The 22,822-nt window shown below is 41.7% G+C and overlaps 1 protein-coding gene across 1 annotated transcript in view; it reads left to right on the top strand.

Moving 5' to 3' along the window:
* Positions 1–22,822, top strand: part of CHST9 (carbohydrate sulfotransferase 9) — a 170,706-nt gene that overhangs the window by 1,334 nt on the left and 146,550 nt on the right. Inside the window, exon 2 of the mRNA XM_019547308.1 lies at positions 9,939–10,151. Coding sequence (XP_019402853.1) covers positions 10,031–10,151 — 121 coding nt within the window. The 5' untranslated portion in view covers positions 9,939–10,030. The remainder of the gene's footprint in view (positions 1–9,938; positions 10,152–22,822) is intronic.

The following is a 22,822-nucleotide window of genomic DNA, read 5'->3' as shown; positions in this document are numbered from 1 at the left end:
TTCTTAAGACTCTGACTTCCTTGCCTTTGCTCTGCAAATGTAAACCATGTAGAAACATAGTAACTTGATATCCCTTAGCTGATCTCTTCTTTGCAGATATCATTGCGCAACAGAATCTTTAGAATGCAGGTCATGGCTTGAAAGTGAGAAATTAGGTAGTGTTATGTGTATGCCTCCAAGAGCACAGTGAATGATTGGGACAAAATGCAAGTTCTTTTGGCACACTAATACCACTTTGATTTGCCGCCACAATAAACCAAGTTCCTTATTTGAATTTAGTCAAATTATAAGAAAACCTTCCTTTTTTGGCTTGCTGTCTTTTATGTAATCATTTGCAGTATCGCTCTTGCTGATATTTTAGACCACAACAAAAAAGCTACATCCTACTAAAAGGTGCATCAGAACCAGCAAGTTATCCATGTAAACTCAAACCCTGTAAACCCACATCTACTTAAATACGGATAGATAACCAAATTTAGTGGGGCTGCTTTAAAGCAAGATTGGGGCCACTAGTTTTAAGCAAGCATGTTCTTGCTCTTTCACTTGCTCTTATTCCTGTAGTTGTCTTTTTTTTTTTTCTGTTAAACTTCTTTGTTGTTTCTTGGCCTTGAAATTAGTATAGCTCTAGTAAAATGAGAACAAGTTTTGCTCCATGGGTTTACAGCAACTGCTTGTGAGTTTTTGTAAGCTACTAGAAGATGAGGAGAATATTCTTTCCATCTCTTTTTGAAGTAAGATGATGGTATGCAGTTATTGTATCTGCCAGAAAATGGAGTGATGAGTGGAATTCCAAAACAGAAATGTTTTGTTACGACCTCTTGTATTTCAATGGTGTTTGTTTTTGTTTGGAACGTTACCCTTCACCTTTTTGATTACTTATGTGTATGAAATTGCACTTGTGTTTGGGGTCGTCGCGTGGACGTTTGTCTGTCGGCAATACAAATGGAGCACTTCTCAAGTAACTCAAGAAAAAGTACTACCATTATAGTTTGAAATTAGACTGTAAGTGTCTGACAGCTCCTGGCTGAGATTACTTTCATGTTATGCAAAGTTAAATAGGGTTTATTCTTGAGGGACAGGAGGAGGAAGTAGCTTCATTTCTATGTGTACTCAGCACCAGCAACTTCTGCAGTTTCCTACTTTCCATTCTCACATTAGATCATCCCTGGAGAAAATGAATGAACCAAAAAAACACCTGGTCATCATCTCCTGAAGTGGCTCTTGTTTATGTCAAGCCCTTCATTAAAGTGAATTCCTTAATTGCTTAAGGGGGGAGAGAGTTCAGTAGCTGTGGTAGATTAAGATGATAGAATCAAATACTAGAAGGGTAAATAGGAATACACTGTCTGTTTTCTGTACCCGCATCCCTCCCATAGGATCTCTCATCATAGAAAGTGTATTACTAAGAAAGCATAATATTATAACAACATAATTGTTTGCAGCGGAATAAGGGTAAGAGGAATAGAAAAATGCAAACTATGCAACTTGGCTGATTTGAGGTTGCTTTGATAACATCAGTATTTGGAATTTCTGGATTGTTCCTGAAGCTTTGATATTCCCTCAATTCTAGGGTGCAGGGGGCTGTGTTAAGGTTAGCAGTAGGATTCTGCTGGGGGTTTTTTTGGTTGGTTTGTTTGTTTAATGTGGCTCTACTTTATGAAGTGTGTGTATATAAACTTTCATTTAAACATTTCACTATTTTTTTTTTTTTTTTCAAACTCCAAATAAACTATTTCTTCTCTAGTTGCCAACCTTGCATAGTCATCCTGGGATACATGGAAGTTGCATTGGATTCTTTACTTGTTTTATATTATTGCAGGCTAAGATTCAGTTACTCTGGTGCATCTCTATCACAGTCTGAAGAGCCATTGAGATGTCAGTCTGTCTTGCTGCATATTTCTGACTTCGGTGTTTACTTGTATACTCTAAAAAATCACTGCCTTTCATGTTGTCTTGATGAAAAATGTCTCCAAGATCATATACCAGAACTAATTCTAAAATATTCAAGTTTATCTGAACTCAGAAGAAAAAATACCTGCAGCTGAATTGCAGGTTATTTCTATCCTGACAACCAAGGACCCTGATGAATTTTGGGTCTTTTTTAAACAGTCTTCCCCCCTTATTCCCTAACTGGTGGAGAACTTTTTCTTGAACTTTTTTCTTGCCATTGCTAGCATTGATTCAAATTTTGGTAAGAGGGAGCCCTAGTGTAGACAGCCTGTTTACTGTAGTGTTGGAAGTCAGGATAAATGACATTTAGATTCTATAGGCACCCATACACGAGCAGTGAAAATTTTATTAGTCAGTGAGCTTTAGTTAGTGGCCCTGCTGCCATTTTTTCAGGGATGCTGATACATGAGATGCTTCGAGTGCTTCAGTTAGGGCAGCACTCAGAGGTGTTCTAATTAAAGCACCTCCCCCCCCTCCCCCCCCACACACACACACATTCCTGGAGCATGTGTGTAAATGCCCCATTAGTGTGTCTATACCACATAAATGTTTGTAAAAACAGGGCCTCATAATTCATATCGAGTAGAAGCTTGAAAGAAGCCTCCCATTTTTGCTTTATGCTGAACAGTAATTTTCAGTCTACTCTCACTTAGGGCCTAACCAAAAGCAGCTGTGACTATATGCAAAGTCCCATAAGTATCACAGGCTTTTCTAACTTCATGAGATTGTTGTATAGGTAAGATTGATGGAACGGGCCCTGGTTAGGTATTTGTTCTGAATCCATAAGGCTGTGTGGACAGTAAAGAGGGTGCCTATGGCCTGGTTAGAATAAGCTGGTTCTTCTTTTGTAGTTTTACTGCAGTGTTACCAGCTCATGATTTTTGGCATTGTTCTTAAAGTCTATGCTTCAGGAAGGTGAAAAACATAGCTTGCTCGCTCGCGTGCGCGTTCTCTCTCCCCACCCCACCCCCATTTGTTTTGATCTAGAGAGATATATATCTATAGATAGTGCTGAGCATTAAATTCTTACTCATTTGGTTTGTAGTTTCTTATTCACATTTATATCAACATCTTATTTGCATTCACATTTTATATCAACATCCTATTATGTAAACATAATTGGTGTTCTTTTTCTTTTCGTTTTGCATTGGAAGAAAGAATTGTAGTCATGGTCAGATATCCAAAAAGAGAAAGGAACTATCAATGAAGCAGGAAAGCTCCTGTCCCTCTATCGGAACTAATCCTAGGGACAGTTGCACAGCTGGCTTGCATCTCTATTGCACTGCGGGATGTTATTGTTTTGACTTGCATGAAAATCAGATTCTGTTTTGCTCAAGCCACTTCACTTGCTATGGATTTTTGCAGCTCTATGGATGTTGCACCTATCCCACAGTGCTCGGGTTAAGTCCTGGTCATAGTGAATGCCATACATCTGTTGTGGGTGTGTTGGGATGATCCAATACTTGAAGTTGTTTTGAGAGGGAGCTAGCAGGTCCTGGATATGGGACTAAGGGAATAGGAGGAAACTGATCCTGGACGCCTGTGTTTCAGGTTTAGTAGCAACATCTTGGGATGCCCTTACCTGAAAAAGCGAGGGTGTAGATTTCCTCCACACTTCTACTTCCATCCTTCTAAAGATGGAATTTATCTGGATCACTGGACATTCTTCCATGCAGCTCAACAGACTTTCTCAACCCTGCCTCAGTACTGTAGTTAAGTCACCACAAAATATATTCTTCTTCAGGAAAAATAGGGAGAAAAGGGAAAAATAAGTATGGCTGGAACACCTTGGAGAATTGAGAGTCTTAAAAAAAGGCAGGACAACTAACTGGTTCAGAGAGGCATTGTCTAAGTGTTTGTGGTTGGGGCTTTGTGAAGCTTGGGTAGCGGATTCAATCTGGAGGACTTTCAGCCTGATTCAGCGGCCGAATCTCTGAACCTGAATTGAAGTGGGAGACCAATTAAAAGGTCCAGATCAAATCGGAAGCCTCCGAATTGGTTTGGAAAAGATTTGGCATCAATTCAGAGAGCTTCACTTTTTTTCCTGAGATCAAAATATTTCTATCCCCTTCTCAAGCTCATGCCTCATGTTGCACTAAAGGGACTTTGGAAATCCTCCCACCACCTCAAGATTTTCCTGAAAAACAAAAATTAATAGTCAGTTACCAGAAAGATCAAAAACATGCACAGGTACTTTCTCTGTCATCAGTGCATTGTATCTAAGGTGGCCACAGTTGTCTATCTGATATCTCCTACCCCACCATACACATCCAAGTGTGTGGGCAAGCAGGGGAAGGTTATTCATTAAAAGGTCAAAGAGCAGAGATACCACAAGTAGGCCCGTGCAAAGCAGCAGGTCTTCACTTCAGATTCACCTGATTCAGAGGGACAGTGATTCAATTCGGTGATTTGAATTGCTGTCTGGATTTGACTCGGCCAAATCTGAAGATTTGGTGCTGATTTGGAGACTTGGCCATAGACTAAACAGGCAGCAGTCCTCACTGCGCTGCACATAGTTGTCTCCAGCTGGCAAGTAAGGGGGGAGGGAAGTGGCGTGGGGGGGGGGGGGGAGATCAACACCCCCACAGTGAGGGAGGGATTGGGATTGGGATTGGGACTGGGGCTGGGACAAGCTGCCCAGCTGGGACAGGGGAGCACAGGACTTGGGAAGAGGGGCTCCTGCTACTGTGCACTGCCATGTGCCACCAGTCTGGGAGGGCATGGGAGCAGACATATGCCCCCAGAACTGTGCGGGGCGGGCTGGGCTGGGCTGCACTCCATGAGGCAGGTAGAGCCAGGGCTGTGCTCTGGGCAGCTAGCCCTAGCTGCAGCCTGGAGCACAGCCCTGGCTCTGCCTGTTCCACGGAGCGCAGTGGAGTGGGGGCTATGGGATGGCTGCAGCTACCCTAAAATTCCCCGTAGCCCTTGCCGCTGGCCCCTCCCCAATCTGGGTGCATGAGCCTGCCACCATGCCCTGCTGCTGTTTCCCTAGGCGGGGTGTGAAGCCATGGCTTGTCCAGGATGTGCGGGGAGGTTGGGTACCCAGCAGGAAGGCATAGCCCCCACTCCCAGTGCCTTCCATCGCCCATCCGGAGCATAGCTCAGTCCAGCCCAGCCCACACAGATCTGGGGCACACACCTGTTCCCATGCCCTCCTGGACTGTCAGTGTGCAGTGGCAGGAGCCCCCCCCCTCCCCTAGTCCCACGCCCCAGTCCTGGCTGGGCAGCTTGTCCCAGCCCCAATCTCCATTGCAGTGGGGACGTTGATCTGCACCCCCCACTTCCCTCCCCACTCTGCCCACCACAACAGACTTACCAGCTGGAGGCAGCTGTGTCCAGCGTGGTGAAGGCTGCTGCCTGTTTAGTCTATGGTCGAATCTCCAAATCAGCACTGAATCTTCAGGTTCGGCTGAATTGAATTGGGACAGTGATTTGAATAGCCGAATTGAATTACTGTCCCTCTGAATCAGCAGGATCCCAAGTGAATACTTGCTGCTTTGCAGGGGCCTACTTCTGTTATCTCTGCTCTTTGGCCTTTTAATGAATAACCTTTCCCCTGCTTGCTCATGCGTATGGATGTGTAGGGTGTGGTAGGCGATAGCAGATGGACATCTGTAGCCATTTTTGATGCAGTCAGTGTGCTGATTACAGAGAAAGTACCTGTGCATATTTTTGATCTTTTTTTTTTTTTTTTTTGACTACTAATTTTTGTTTTTCAGGAGAAACTTGAGGTGGTGTGAGGACTTCAAACGTCCCTTTTAGTGCAACATGGGGCATGCGCTTGGGAAGGGGATAGAAATATTTTGAACTAAGGAAAAAGTGAAGCTCATGGAATGGTACACAGGACCATCTATCCCCTCAAGCTGCACTAATTTTTTGGACAGAGCATCACCTGCCAACATGACATGGAGCCATTTAATGGAGAAGTCCCCATAGCATATTTCCAGTGGAGCCATGCTATGGGAATAGGAGGAAGAGGGGTTATAGGTGGAATGGGACACAGGCTCTCATGCCAGTGACTCGGTTCCCCTGCTCTTTTTTTTTTTTTTGGCTTTGTTAGGATCCAGGCAAACATACTGCTTTCCACCGGCAAACATTCCCCTCCCTGTCGCTTTTAATGCTGAAGGGAAATAATTTGTCACAAACCTACTGTGGCTGTTTTTTGTTTTGTTTTTTTTGTTTTTGTTTTTGTTTTTTGTTTTTTTTTAAATTCCACCAATTGATTTTTGGGTGCAGACTCTTTGTTAATGTCCCTCTTAATTTTCATTTGTGGATTACAGATCATTGTGTTAACTACATTGCAATAATTATTCAGTCTTGAAAGTTTAAAAGTTTTGTAATATAGCTGAGTAGCTATAGGGTTTTGTTTTAATGTTCACATAATTTCAGTGTACTAAAATCAATTAGTTTTAAAAGTAGGCCTAAAAGTAAGGCTATAAATGCACACAATAAAAATATTTAAAACAATGCATGCTGATTAAATAAGCTTTTCATACAGAGATTATTTTGTTGACTTCAATCAATACTGTTCCTTTTACTTGGGTATATTGTTAGCCTCCACACAATGACTAACACTCATTTGCATGCGGTGTGTGTGTGTATGTGTGTGTGTATATATATATGTGTGTGTGTGTGTGTGTGTGTGTGTGTATATATATATATATGTGTGTGTGTGTATATATATATGTGTATGTATATGTGTATGTATATATATATAATTTTTTTTTTCTTCAAGTTTTCTTCCATAATAAACTACAGAAGAGTGCCTTTTGAATCTTTCCTCAAACAAAAGAGCCTGGATTGAATCCACAGGTGAAAAATTGCCCTAGATTTAATAGATGTTTATTTCTTTACTAATAAGCAAAATTACCTGGTATTGGTTTTAATATTATAAGGACCTTTTTCCTGCTATGCTGAGACTGCTGTCCATACAGACCTTTTAGAATCAATAGACACAGGAGGCATACCTGTAACACCTACTAAGGAACCTTTTGCTCACTCAAATATTCCATTCATTCTAAAGGCACTAAAAGATGGTTAGACACATTATTCTGAAGTTGGAAAGGAGGCAGGACAACCAACTAGTTCAGAAAAGCATAAGATTTTGTAGGCAACAGCCTACTTCATCAGATGCTATATATCCCATATAGCTTTACCAAAAGAAAGTCTGATGTCTGTTTTCTCGTAACTCCAATACTTGTTTCTTACCCATATTCATTCAGACTTCCTGAGCATCAAACTATTACTCATTTGGTTTTTAGTTTCTTATTCACATTTATATCAACATCCTGTTATGCAAACATCATTGCTATTCTTTTTCTTTTCTTTTTGTATTGGGAGAAAGTTCAGGCTTCTTCCTGGTTATTTGAACCTTTGACTACTATCCTATCTCAGTGAACCAGGAAAGCTTCTGTGGCTTTATCAGAACAAATCTTAGGGACATATCACCAGCACATTTACTTCAGTAACCAAAGCTCATATACATGGCAGTTCTGAAGTAGGTTTGTTTCCGTTTAATCTGAACCGAGAAGGAAGACTGAAGGTGGAAAATCACTGGGCAACAGTTGCACAGAGCTCTTTCACTGTCACTCAAGAGGCAGTTGATGCTAAAAAATGAGTTAAGCATTGGATGAAGGAAAGAGCAATTTATTGCAACCAGCCAATGTCACACAGCACTAACCAACAAGAAACAAAGCTTCCTTTACAGTAGATGCTAGTTCTGTATATAATGAGGCTAGACATATATATGTGCACCTGTGCGCGCACACACTTCCAAATTTGACTTCCTTTAGTGTTCCTTGTGTGAACTAGTTATTTCCTGACCCATACAAAGAGAATTTCAGATGGAGTATAAATTTCAAATGGCTGTTAGCCTTTGTAGTGTTTATACACGTGCCTTCTGCATAACAGATAAAATGGTAAATACAACATCCCAAGCATTGTAGCTTAAATTTATAGCATCAGGTTTGCAAGCAGTTTTCACATTATAAAGGGTTGTGGCTTTTAACAGCGCAGAATTGAAAAAAAAATTATACTTGACATTGCATGTAAAAGTTCTGAACAGCATTTCACATTCACCAACCACATTTTGGATTGGACAAGTACATGGCTTATGCGGTAACTATTTGTTTATGGGAGCTCATGTTGAATTTTCAAAGTTTATATGTGTGTCTCTCACATAGTCAAAAGTTGTATATCTGAAAGCACTGAGTTATTAAAATGTAAGACATACTAATCTTGTTTTCTTAGGAAGCACCTGAAATGCTGCCTTTCACTATAAAATCTAAACTTTCCTATATAACTTGTTACATGCCTACTCTTCTCGCATGAACGTATGCAATTGTATTTCTAGACTTATCCCTGTGGAAGAGCTCTCAAAATATTGTAGATTGTTTTCTCTTCCTCTCAAAGCTTATATTTGTGCTTCATTTTTACTTCTATCAGATATCCTTTTACAAGGGCCTCATTATACTGAATTTCTGAATATTTTTATTTGCTGTGCAATCTAATTTGACAGGTACTCTCTGCATTGTGCTTGATTGCCTTCAATGCCTTCAAAATCCAGCTCATTCTAATTCATTTTTAAGAAGCTTTACTTTCTTTTATATGCTATAAAACCTTTTGTATTCTGATTTTTTATAAACTCTTAACATCCTGTGGCTTTCTTGAGTGGCAGGTGAAGGGTGTTGAATAAAATTATTTCCTTCTCCTGGGGCTCTGCTACACAAGAAATAATATTTCAGCCAGGCTTTGGACTTGACCATGTGTCCACTGAAGTCAGTGGCAGGAATCGGGCTCTTCATTAGTTTCCCCTGCACCCTTATTCTAGAAATGCGTTTGAAGTGGCCAGTAAAAAAAGAAAAAAAAAACATGTTAGTTCACCTTACCTCAAGCTTTTTTACTTAACTGTGTGTATCACTAGTTCAGCAAAGGCCAAACGTGTCCTCAGTCAGCTAAATGTTTGCAGATGAGCTCTGGTGCAGGTGAGTGGGATAATGCGTTGAGGTTACCTTGTGGGTACTATGAACAGAATAGCTGTGCAAGGTAACTTCTTCTCTTTTACTTGCTGTGGAGTGTTTTGCATTCTTCTTTTATTAAGTTACAGAGCCTTAATGTGAGTGGGCCCAAGATGAGTCTCAAGTTCTCAATTACATGGCTTCAGTAGTCCCAGTATTTTTTTTTTAGCACTCATCAGGAAGAGCTATGACCATTACACTTCTCTCTACCATCTGCCATTACCTTCTGCCAGCTGAGTTATCAATATCCTCCTGTCCTGGCCTCTGGTTCTGTGGTTGAATTTAATTTTATCCCCTAGTGCCTCTATATTGAACTTTCAAAGAGTTCAAATATTCACACTTTCTGTAAGATGAAAGGGGCAAGGGAGACTGCTGTTTGATGGAGACTCGTTAAGTCAAGTGGCACTGTTACAGAAAAATTGTTAGGACTATGGGTGTAAACTCACCTGTTTTAGATAACAGGTTACATGAGAAGCACCATATTTTTCTCACATCCCACCCACCTTATTTTAGGAAAGCAGAATGACAGAAATTTTATTTTTTTTTTCCCAGAGACCTGGCTGAAAGGAAGCCATGTAGAACAGACAGAGTCATTTTCAGTATCATTCATCCTTCTCTTCCAGCTCCAAACCTTAAGCTTTAACCCCATCACAGCTGTTCCTGTATTAACAGCAGCTTTGGGCTATTCAGCAGAAGATATGACAGAGTTAAAGCTTCAGCTTTGGAGCTAGAAGTGGAGGATGAGTAGTGCCAAGAACTTGATTCTGCCTCCTGTACATGCTCAGGAAGGCAGAGCAGTCTCCATGCCTCTGTTCAAGTGTGGAATCAACTTCCCAATTTAAAATATGCATCCCAACTTTTGGCTGACTAATATTTTGGAAAATGTGTATGTGGTATGCAACTGAAGATAATATATGCATATTTACAAAGGTGATCAGAAAGAACAATGTAAGAACTAGCTTTCCATTCCAGGTTGCTGTCTAAAAGAAAGGATACTGAAGAAGATACAGCTCAACTGAAAACCTGTGTAAAGCAAATCCTGCAGGCTTCTGAAAGCAGCTGAAATGCAGCCCTCTGATAGGGTCATGAACCTAAGACAAGTTTTTGTGTCTGTACTGGCGTTTGGAGTTGCTGGTATACTCCTCTTCATGTACTTGCAGGCTTGGATTGAAGAACAGCATACAGGTAAAATTGTTACTTTATAAATTGCATTGCCTATATTACTTTAATGGGTTGCATTAAAGAATGATTTTTGTAAGGACATAAGATACTTTGTGTTGGATATTTTTGGAAGACACAGTGGGGTTGAAATGTTAAAGATTTATTTTAATTGCTATACTGTAATATAAACATTGATAAGTGTAAGTCTCAAAAACAAAAACAAAAAATGCTCCAAGCTACCTAATCGTATCATGTCAGCGTTATTTACAAGTCTCAGATTTACAGTAATGTATTTTGTGCATGCAGTACCAACTAGAGTCTTAATATAATTCTATTTACAGTATTTTGTGTCTTGCTTTCTTTGGGGAGAGGGCAAAAGAATCTTTCAGAAAAATTATTTTAATATACCATAAAGATGGACTTCTTCAAAGCAACAAATCTTATTGCAGAGTTAATCTTTTGGTGTCTTTTTTAGATGAATAGATGATGGATTTAACAAACTTTTACATTTTTATAACTCTAAGGGTATATTGAGACTTTATTTTGCACAAATTTTTAATTCTTTTCTCATTATAATACAAAATCTCTCAGTAATACTAAAACTGCAAACTGAGATGTACACTTTTTCTAAAAGCCTTAGAATCATAGAAGAGTAGGGCTGGAAGGAACCTCAGGAGGTCTAGCCACCTGTTCAAAGTAGAATTATCTCTGACTAAGCAATCCCGGTCTAGTGTCTGTCAAAACTGTTCTTGAAAAATTCCAGCAATGGAGATTCCACAACCACTTTAGAAAGCCTGTTCCAACTCTTAATCATCCTCATAGAAAGAAAGTGCTTCTTAATCTTCAATTTAAATGTCCTCCTCTGCTTGAGGCTGTTGCTCCTAGTCCTGTTCCTGATAGTCAGAGAGAATAGTCTGTTTCCACTTTCAGATATTTGAAGACTGTTACCAAATTCCTCCCAGAGTCCTTTCTTCTCCAGACTACATAATCCTCATTCTTTCCTTTTGGTACTGCAGTCTGGCTTTTGTTTTTTCTTGAGCTTCTATGATAAAATGTAGTTGGTTTATTTTGTACATACATATTTCAATATAGTTTGCTGGACACTGCGTGTGTCTAGACACTCAATTAATGCAACACAATAAACTCAGGCACTGTTTGCATCAGAGTTTATTGTTCCAGGGTGCCATGTTTACATGTGTGCCTGGGACCACAGCACATTGAACCAGCGTGGCACAGCACTGGCTGGCAGGGAGCCCAGGGCAGTCAGCCTGCCAAGCCTGGGGCTGCTCCAGCTCAGCTCAGTGTGCTGCAGATGGACTGGCTGGGGTACGAGGATGCTACAGTGATGGGCTAGCCAGTAGGTAGCCCCCACACTGAAGCTTCCTCAAGCCCCAGCCAGCCCTATCAGTGTCTACACATGCAGTGTGATGTACATTACTCTGACATAAAACAGTACTTGTGTCTGGCAGCACTATCCTATAGCAGAGTTAATCAGTTCACTCCGGCCTAATAGCACCACTTATGTAGATGCTGATGCTTTACTGCAGAGCTAATTAGTCAATTCTACAGTAAACATCTCGCATAGATATGCCCACTGAAAAGCAAACTAGATGTCAGAACAGAATAAGGCTAAATGGAACTGGGACTATGGTACCTGACCTGCTTCTCTCCTGTACAGTTTCAGGTTGAGTGTTTTTATTATATGGTCATTCAGGGCTTGATGCTGACCTGGAAAAATTATAATGATTCTTTTGACTAAGCTGAGCATATTTGCATGATATGCTGTTCTGTGATGCTTACAGATTTTTCGTAAAATTAATATGAAGAGAAACACAACTGACTTAATTATTTGGGAACCTTTCTATAGTAAGTGGTTTATGCTTCTGTGATCAGATTGTTCTAGCCTGTCCTCTGTTTAGGAGCTTGTAATAATCCAGGCCTGGATCAATTAGCCAGCCAGTAACAAGCTACCTGCCTAAGGGGGCCCCAGCTGGCTCAAGCAACTAACTAATAATGAAGGAAGTTGACTGGAAATAAAGGGACATGAAGAGGACCTGGAGGGAGAAAAAGTCTGTGTGGAGAGGGAAGACTCCTTCAAGGAAGAAGGAAGACTACAGTATGAGAACTAATCCATGCTTGTGGGTGTTCAGTTCGGATTTTCTGTGAAGGTCTGTGGTGCTGATCAACGCAGGGCTTTGAAGCTTGTATTGCTGAGCCCAGAGAAAGATTGGGTTGCTGGGACCAGGTTAAAGGCACGTGTATTTTGGACTGCTTATGCTTTTGGCTGAGCCCTGTGGAATGGAAGAACCTAGGGCACTACAGGCTGTGTTGATCAGCCCAGAGAGAGACTGTGTTGCTGGGGCCAGAATAAAGGAGTGGGTTAAAGGGTTTAAGGACTGATTTGAGCCTGGCAGTGCTAAGCTAACCTGGACCCTGCTACAGAGCTATAGAACACAAAATAAATGTTAACTGAAAGCAATGCTTCTATCGATAAGCCCCTCTTGCATTATTACTAGAAACCAAAAAGATAGATCAGAAATGTGGATTGACCTGAATTTACTCGGGTTTTTTGTTCAGTGTTACGGTTTCACATTCACTGCACCTTTCCTAGTCTTTATGCTGACTTCTTTTTCCCTCTCCTTCCAGAGCTCCATAGCAGTGCATTTATTCTTATTGTGTCTCCAGAAGAGGGAGCAGAAATTAGCGTGATGTATTTCCATATTAAACTGAAAAACAAATTATCTGTGCCTTGCACATCTTAATAGCATTCTTGGGTTATACTTTTTCTTAAATCTTTTGGATACTCTGAATAAGAAATATTCCTCCTCACTTTCTTTTGCCAGTGAGAATATTTGAGTATCAAAATACAGAACCTGTATAAGAATAACTCAGGTGGTGTTAAGTATGATTAAATGTGATGCAGACTGAAGTGTCCCTTTAACAGCAGGAGTGCCACCATTGCATCAAATCAGTTGGGTCTAAAAGAGGTTTTGGCTTCCTCTGAATTTTAATTTGAGTGTTTTCTCCCCTTCTTTTTTTTTTTTGAAAAGGGGGTTTTAGGTTTTCTTTCCTATTTTAGTCTCTTTCCTCTGCCAATTTGGCATAGTCTACATTTTTAAACACCTGTAACTCCTTTATTCTCCTCTTAGGGCCCTTTTCTAAATATACGCGCTTAAATGTTGATACGAAGTATAACTGCAAGAAATATTTGCATACAATCACTGCAATTTGAAATTACTATTATAGATACTGATCTTTTCCTTCAACTTGTTGCATTTCCCCCCACCCGTCTGGTTCACTGTGTGTTGCACACCTTTTGGCTTTTTGGGAATGAAGTAGGTCATAGTTTTGGAAGGTCCCCAGTTGACAACAATCTTTACAAGGATTTTATGTGCTGCTTTAATCATGATAGTGGTAGCATGCAGCTGTAAGACAGCGAGGGGTTTAATTTGCAAATGGTTGAGAGTGTGATTTTTTTTGATGTACTGTTAAGAAATGAGAAGCACGCCTTGTGCATGCTTCTGAACTGTCAGTCTTAACAGCCTTCAGGGACAGTTGTGTTTGCTATAGGCAGAACTGTTCTTAGCCTCTTAGGTGCCCTGCTCAAAATGTACAACTGGCTTGTCTGCATTCAGTTTCTATGTGACTTAAAATTTGGCTGGGTTTGCGTTAAGGAAAATTTGTGTTTGCACCATTGAACTCCCGTTATTCTAGTACATCTTATTTGAAGTTTTGTAAACCAAATCTCAGGGGCAGCTACTGAACTTGGCATATGTATTCTAGTATAAGTGTTCCATTCTTGTTTCTCAAATTACAAGTTAAGTAAAGAGTGTAATGTTAATTTAAAGTATCCAGTATTTTATCTGGTGCACATTATAGATCTCTTTCTCTTTCCCTCTCCACCACCCCCATTGGTAGCTCTTTATACCATTGAGTTTCAAGTGTGTTATGAATCATTTATTTGCCTTTATTAGTCTCTTTCTTTTTGTCCTTGTCTTCCCCAAGCATAGCTTTTTCTCACTCTTTCATTTTAATTTTTCACACTATCACTATCATTCACCTTTGGGTATATCAAATCTAGAAATAGCTTACCTGGTCTTAAATCCTATTCTTTTTTCATCTATTTGATGAAGTGGGATTAGAAGTGGGAGGGGGGGGACCATGGTCATACCCTGTTCACATTTCTTTCACGATCCACTCTCTGGTGCTGTGTGATACAGGATAATGGGCAGGACGTACTTATGGTCTGACCTAGTAAATTGCAGTTCTTATGTGAGCTCAGTGGCCTCAGCCTTCAACTTGAACTTTGTTCTGAGTCCTTGGCTCCCCTTTTCCCCATCTCTGTGCGGCTTCAGTCGTCTCTGTGCCATTTCGGGTCGCGTTCATGCTTTCTGTCACCTATGTATACCAGAAAAGGAAGATTTGAAGCTGCAGGGAACCTTGGAAGCAATGACCACCTATAGCTTTTCAGCCTGTCTGCAAACAGTATGTAAACACTTAGTAGGTTTGTTGGATTGGATTTGTAGCTGGAGAGTATGAAGACATGGGGTTGTGAGTGTTCTCAATGACTCCCCCTCACAGTTGAAAGAAGCAAATGTGGATGCTGAGACATCAGTGCTTGAAGGGTTCTCTACAATGCTTCGTGCCTTGTGTGGGCAAGATTTTCATCAGTCAGGATGTTATACAAATGTCCAAATGTGACCTTCTATTGTGGAGTTAGTATAACTGTTGTGTGAGTAAAGATGGCAGGATTTGGCCAATTCTTCTTTTCCCTGATAAGCTTTAGTGAACAAATGCTGTAAATTATTAGCTTTTTTTTCTTTTTCTTTTTTTTTCTTCTTTGGCATTGTCATCATTCCTGCTTAACAAGTATTCATAGTCGTGAATGTGCTGTGGGCTCCAGAACAACTTGTGGATCCTAGAGCAAAAAGATCCACCCGATACTCCTTCCTCAGTGATTTTTGTGAACCCATTGCTTCTCTTTGCACCTTCTGCCTTTTTCTCTTCTAGAGTACTAGGGTGGTAGACAGAGGCTGTATCCTTTAGCTGTGGGCGCAGATGTCCTACAAGTGACTTCCTTTTCTCCGTCGTTGTCTGGGCTTATCATATAGCTGACCAGATATAAAGCTGAAATTTATTTTTCTGGTGGAATTTGCTGACTCAAAAATGTGTCAAGATGGTTACCTTCAATAGTATTCTACTGGAAACTAGACTGCTTCTCTGCCCAGCCCCCTAGCTGAACAGCAACTCCTTTTTCCCTTTCTTCCCCACCCTAAATGCACCTGGAATCGTCTGTTCCCTTTTGTGAAGAAAGTAGAATCTCTTCATTCTCTTTACAAAACTGAATTAAACTAGCTTCAGAATACCAACCTCCTCCTTTCTTTAAATGGAATTACTTTTCCTTGTGCAGCTCTGTTTAGCACATCCTCATGGGTGGCCTCTCATTTCACAGACTGTGGTATTCCAGTCCGGGTCTTTGTTCAAGTCCCCATAAGCTGTTTACATAGCTAACCTGACTAGACCTACGTATACAGTCTGAGTATCTCTTCTTTTGTTGTGAGGCTCCAAAGCAGTCATGAACACATACCTAATACATTGCATATCTCATTAGCTGGACTTTGGGGGGGGAGGAGGGTTATTTGTTTGTTTGTTTCATTTTTAAATGGACCATATCCCATTGGAGTGCAGAAACAATATTGTGCAACTTACGTGACCAGTTGCTCATCAGAGCTAGCCAAGCAAACAGTCCATGAATAATCCTTAGTGTTAAATTTGTCCAGAAACTATTCAGTTAATACTTAACTAATACATTTGTTGCCACTGGCATTTGTTGGAACTGGCATTAGTAAACAAGGAGGTAAAGGTCACAGCTTCGTAATTTATATCATTCACAATGACTAATTTGAGCAGCTCTTTATTCAACTTGAAATGCTTTAGTGGTAGGAATCTTCTGTTGCTGTTTTCAACCAGTCTGTGTCTACTTTACAAACTTAACAAAACTGAAATGTTTATACAGTGTGTGATGGTAGCTATCCTTCAGTTACTGATTTGAAATTCCTCATTGCTAATGAGGCTGCCTTTCAGAATATATTCAGAATATATCCTTGTGGTCAAAAGATACTGCCCACTGTGCATAATTTATCTACCCAGGAATTGGCTTGACACACAAGAGGAAGAGGATTTAGCAGGATCAGTAAATACTCCTTGGAGGGAGGTTATAGTCTTCTTGGAAAATGTCCCAGAGAGAGAACCAGATTTAAGTATAAGAATTCTAGTGTACAGATTAAAATAGAGCTAGCTTTTCCTCTTTAAAGGGATGCTTATAATAGGGAGAGTTGGAAAGTACTTTTCTTCTACTCTGTACTTTTCTACATTTTAAAAAATATATATTTATGGGAAAAATAGATATTTTGTCAAAATGTAATATTAACAATTGGCTTTCTTTTCCATTTTTTCCATAGTGGATCAGACCTAATGAATCAACAGCAATATGCTGTACTAAAAAGAAATACAAAATCCTCATGTTGCATCTTGCAGGAGTGTCTTTCTAATTCTAAACAGCAACTAGTTGGCTTCAGTCCTGAATAATTCCTTACTTTGTTTCTTTGCTAGAATGAAGCATATATTATAAATGTCTATATACATGGTGTTCTTTACCAAAATCTTTGGTACCTGTGAAAGTATTCCACAGGTTGGTCAAAAACATTGATTTTTAGTTTTCTCAGATACTCTTTTTAAAACCACAAGAAGGAAGAAATAATCCAAAGTCCTTACTATCCACTCTCTGTTTATTCAAAATAAGTTAAATGAGATCCATGAACTCAAAAGTTTTTGCTGCTGATCATCTCTCCTAGATAGATTTCTGCATAGGTATTCTTTGGCGTGAGGGCTGAATTGAGAGAAATGTCCTGCATCTAGTCCTGTACAACACTTCTTAGATATGCTGAAACAGTATCAAGGATTTCTCTTGCCTCATGTGGACAAGTGTCTCTAAAGTAGGCACCCTACAGTTCTGTCACAGTTGTGGGATGGCAAATAATTGAATTGTTAGATAACTATGTATTTTATACATATAGAAAAGTTTTTGCATTTCTTGCTGGATTGATGTTTTTTGCATTTGCTGTGGAGCAAGCCCGGAATATTAGAGAAATCGGGATTTTTTTTTTTTTCCTTGTGGTTACGTGCCAGCTTCATTGTCCTCAATATAACATATTTCACTAGAGTTGAATCTAGAGTGTATAAAGAGACATTATAACATCTTCAAATCATTTTCCTTAATTAAACATGAGAAGCATAACATTGCATGGTATTTGGAAATCAAAGCAGTCAAAGGTTCTATGCAGTTATATTTGAAGCTCTTGGTGATTTGTTTTATGTGTGAAGTGACCATGCTGCATATTGCAGAATGGCCAGACATATTATGTATTGTCTAATTTTTTTGTGTTTCTGGGAAAAAAACAGAGCTGCTTTTGTGGTTAGTGCAGTAGATGATCAATTTCCAGTAATATTTCATGTTTGACTCTGTATTGTAATTCTCAGTTAACAGTAGCTGAAAGATTCCAGGCAGTGCTTTTCTTGGGCCATGAACAGGCATTCATTTATAGTGGTGAAAATGTTCCACTATTAGAAATGTTTCCAGGGGAGGAAGCAAACAGGGGAAAGCCTACAACCGCCACCACTCTCTCTTCCTCATGCTATCCCAAGATGATGATGTGATCCAACTCTGGGTAAAATGTATGGAGCAGCAGCTGCTCCAGTCCTCCCATCCCAAGTGGGATTGGAGAAGTAGAGAAAAACACCCCCTTCTCAGACCTGGGAACAGGAGTGACTGCTGCTACACTCTGGGAACCTAGGGACCCCCTCCCCCCCTTCCTGCTCAGACCAGGGGCTACAGTCTGGAGAGTGGGCAGGAAGCAGTAGGTACCTGCTTCTCCCCTTCCCACACAGTGTTTGGAAGGGGCAGGAGCAGCTGCCCCTGCATCTTCCTCCAGACTGGGATGACCCTGGTATGAGGAATGCTTGGGAGCCTCTCCCTGCCACTTGACAACTTCTCCCAAGATGGGGGTGATCCTAGTCTCAGGCAGGCACAGGGAGCATTTTCCCAGTTCTCAACTCCTGCTTCCTGTTAGGAGTCAAGCAGCATAGAAATGTTCAGTCATTCATCTTCCCAGGAAAAGCTCTCCCAGGAGTGACCTCTACCAAGTTGGAGATGGGTTATTTTTTCCCAAAACTGCTATTTTTGTTCTGGGAGAAACTGAATACCTGCACACTCAAGTTTTCTACTGGGAGATGTATACTTATGGCATATTACAACTATTTTTGGGATACTTGTCCCAGAACAAAGAATACTGAAATTTTTGTTCTGAGAGAACCCGTTTGTTCTGAATTATGAAGATTAAAGTGATAACAGTTTCTGAGCTATCCTGGGACCTAGCATCTTTACTCCTCGGGTCCTATTTTGCAGCCAGGAGCTAGGTTTCCCACTCCATCACAGGGATCTTAGAATTACTGTTAAATTTAAACAACTCTGTCAAACTGCTTGGGAGGAAGATTCATAGATTCTAGGGTTGGAAGGGCCATCTAGTTTGACTCCCTGCACCTGGCAGGCAAGAAAAGGGCTCACCAAACCTGGGATCATGTGATCCCAGCCAGTCACCTGTCCAGTTTTCTCTTGAAGATCCCCAAGGATGGGGTGAGCATCACCTCCCTTGGAAGCCCATTTCAGATCCTGGCAACCCTGACTGTGAAGAACTTTTTTCTAATGTCTGGTCTAAACCTTCTCTCCAGTAGCTTATGGCCATTGTTCCTTGTTGTTCCAGGGGGTGCCCTGGTGAACAGATCATCGCCTATTTCATGTTGCTGTCCCGTTTACGAATTTGTATGCTGCCACAAGATCCCCCCGCAGCCTTGTCTTGGAGAGGCTGAAGAGGTTAAGGTCCCTTAGCTTTTCCTCATACGGCCTTCCCTGCAGACCTCCAATCAGACAAGTGGCTCTTCTTTGGACCCTCTCCAGGTTGTCTGCATCCCATTTGAACTGCAGCATCCAGAACTGGACACAGTACTCCAGTTGTGGCCTGACTAGTGCTGCATACAGAAAGAAAATCACCTTCTTGGACCTGTTTGTGAAGCGCCTATGGATGCATGACAAGGTGCAATTGGCTCAGCCGACTACTTCATCACAGTGACGACTCATGTTCATCCTAGAGTTAGCAGTGACTTCAAGATCTCTTTCTGCCTCAGTGGTGCTAAGAAAGTTGCCCCCCAGCCTATAGGTATGATGGCAGTTCTTTCTCCCTTGATGCAGCACCTTGCATTTGTCCTTATTGAATTGCATCCTGTTGCACTCTGCCCACTTACCCAACCTGTCTAGGTCAGCCTGGATCTGGTTCCTCCTCTCCAGGGTGTTAGCTTCACCCCATATTTTTGTGTCATCCACAAATTTGGACAGGGTGCTTTCCACCCTTTCATCCAGATCACCAGTGAAGATGTTGAACAGCACTGGCCCCAGATCTGAGCCCTGAGGGACTGTACTGCACACATCTTTCCAGGCTGACACCAATCCATCTACCACCACTCTCTGAGTGCAACCCTTGAGCCAGTTTGCTACCCAGTCTACCATTTAATCATCCAAGGCATATCTCCTCAGTTTATTTATAAGGATGGTATGGGATACCATGTCAAAGGCCTTCTTGAAGTCCAGATAAATAACATCCACCTCAACTCCTGCATCTAAACATTTGGTGGCCTTATCATAAAATGAAACTAGGTTGGTCAGGGAGGACCTGCCTGCTATAAACCCATGTTGGTTACCCTTCCACATCTCATTAGCCAGCAGGCTCCCACAGATGTGTTCCTTGATAATTTTTTCAAGGATTTTCCCAGAGATAGAGGTAAAGCTGATTGGTCTATAGTTCCCCGGGTCCTCCTTTTCCTTCTTAAAGATTGGGATGACATTGGCCCTCTTCCAATCCTCTGGGACCTGACCCGAGCACCATGAGTGCTCTTATATCCTTGCCAGTGGTTCAGCTATGACACTTTCTAATTCCTTCATTACCCATGGGTGGAGTCCCTCTGGTCCTGGTGATCTGAACACATCCAGTCCTTCCAAGTGTCCCTTTACTGTGATGGCACTGACCATTGGTTGGCTGATGTTCCCCTTATTGGTGTCCGTGATGCATATTGAGTGTTCTTCTAGATTCCTATTTAAGAAGACAGAGGCAAACAAGTCATTGAAGAGCCCTGCCTTGTTCCTGCAATCTATCACTAAGCTCCCCCCGCCTGTCCGGTAGGGGTCCTATGCTACCCTGCACCCTCCTTTTGCTCCCAGTGTACCTTAAAAAAAGTCCTTCTTTTTGTCCTTAATCCCTGCTGCTAGCCTGAGTTCTAGAGCTGCCTTGGCCTTCCTGACTGACTCCCTGCAGGTGTGGGCCAAGGAAATGTATTCCTCCTTGCTAGCTACCCCCTACTTCCACTTTCTGTATGCTTCTTTTTTTGCCCTTAAGGTATCCTGGATGGCCCTGGTTAGCCAAAAAGGCTTCCTGGCCCCTTTGCCCCCTTTTCCCTGCCATGGGATTATCTCACTCTGAACCCAAAGAATGGTATCCTTGAGGAATGCTACTCATCCTTGACCCCCAAAGCATCTAGGCTCTTGGTTCCTAGTACCCTGCTAACCAATCCCCTGAGCCTATTAAAGTTGGTTGTTGTTGGTTTTTTAAGGTTTAGCACCTGTGTCCTGCTAGGTATAGTGCCTATCCTTCTTTGGATTATGAATTTTATCATTTGGTGATTACTGTCCCTTAAGTTGCCTTGAATCTGCAGGTCCCCCACCAGGTCATCCCCTGTGGCCAACACCAAGTCGAGCAAGACATTACCCCTGGTGGGACTCCTAACACCTCCTGTGTTACGTGGAGGTCCTGAATACAGGCTAAGAACCTGTGTGAGCAGTTAGATCCAAGCTGACTGTTCCTCCCAGCATATGTCTGAGTAGTTAAGGTCCCCCATGATTACCATGCCTCTAGATCACACAGCCTCTGAGAGCTGCCTGGAAAACTCCTCGTCTACCTCATCCTCCTGGTGGGGAGGCCTGTAGTAGACCCCCACCACCAGGTCCCTTTCCCCCTGACCCCCTTGGATCCTAACCCACAGAGTCTCCACCTGTCCATCCTCTGATCCCAGTTTGTTGAGGGAAGATGTGTGTGTACTGTTCTTTGACAGAGAGAGCAACACTCCCTTCTTTTTTTCCTCCCCTATCTCTCCTGTACAACCTATCACCCTCTATTCCTACCACCCAGTCATAAGTAGAATCCCACCATGTTTCAGTTAGTCCCACTGGGTCAAAGTTATTGCTCCCAAGCAAGAGTTCAAGATCCTCCTGCTTGTTACCCATGCTCCTGGTCTGTGTGTGGTAGAAAGTGGGGCAGATCTGACTGCAAGAATACAGCATGGAGGATGAAGAGCAAGCAATGATTACAATATTTACTTGAATACAAGATGACATTCCCCCCCAATTGGTATAGGGGGAAAAAATACCCCTCATCTTATAAACGCATACAAGAAAACTTCATTAAATACATTGTCTATCGTTAAACTGCTGCCAAAAGCAGCATGTGCTCAGCAATGGAAATTAACTGTGAAGTTGATTTAAATGCAGCCAACATTACACCTGACTGTGAAACACATAGCCCACATTAGGAACCTTTTTTTTTTCTGTTTTTTTTGCGCTGGTCCTGGAAGCACTGTTATACCAGGTCAATGGATGGAGCAAGCTCCGGTTCCACCACCCAACACCAAAAAGAATCTGCTCAGTATAGACCTCCGATGGAGGACATATCAGAGACAATCACCTGCCCTGGGGAGCCTGCCCATGTGGTCACGGTGCTTCCCCTGCCAGGCAAAACACTAGTCCAAAGCTACCATGAGAATAGGTTACTGTCACCCATCTGAATAAGACATGTGGTAGCACTTAAGTGCAGTCCCCCTCACTGCTGACTCTTTTCCAGAACATGGTAAGGAACAACACTGTATACAGTTCATCCAGAATCCCTCTGTCCCTCCCTCTCTCAGCCTGGCACATGATTAGTGTGGCCCTAACCTCTATGAGGTAAAGCTGGACCAGGTTGTTCTGCACCTCATCTGCATTTACACTTTTGGATCATCCCAGGACTTGTGACAAGAACACCCAGTTCCAGTCATGAGTGGGTGCTAGCACATGAATCCTTTGTGGGGGGTATCTGGTGTACACACACATACTGAACAGTGTTGAACTGTGGAGTAACTGTGGCTTGAAATGCTGTTGACTCTGGGGTCCAGTCCAATGAATTGCTCATTATATTGGCATTTTAAGAGTAGAAGAATGACTTTGTGGTTTTGGCCTGGGATAAGAAGACCTACCTTGAATTTACCTTAAAGTTTGAGGTTTCCTTTATTACCTTGAATGAATCATCACCTGTAAAATAAGGATAACATTTGCTTTCCTGGCAGAAATGTTATTTGGATAAACATTTAGTGCCTCTCAGTTTTTAAGGCAATGGTCTGCAATCCATGGTCCATGGGCTATACCCAGGCCCCAAAGTGATTCTATCTAGCCCACAGCAGTACAGGGCATCAGCAGTACATTCCATATAGGCACCAGAGTGGGCATCCCCAAGGTCCTACTGCCTGCTGTGTTCTGTCTCGTCCCTCCACCCAGCCCCCCC

This window comes from Crocodylus porosus, unplaced genomic scaffold (assembly GCF_001723895.1).
Source record: "Crocodylus porosus isolate Cpor-Errol unplaced genomic scaffold, CroPor_comp1, whole genome shotgun sequence".
Taxonomy (NCBI): domain Eukaryota; kingdom Metazoa; phylum Chordata; order Crocodylia; family Crocodylidae; genus Crocodylus; species Crocodylus porosus.
The sequence above is the reverse complement of the archived record's forward strand: the minus strand, read 5'-3'. Positions and strand labels throughout refer to the sequence as shown.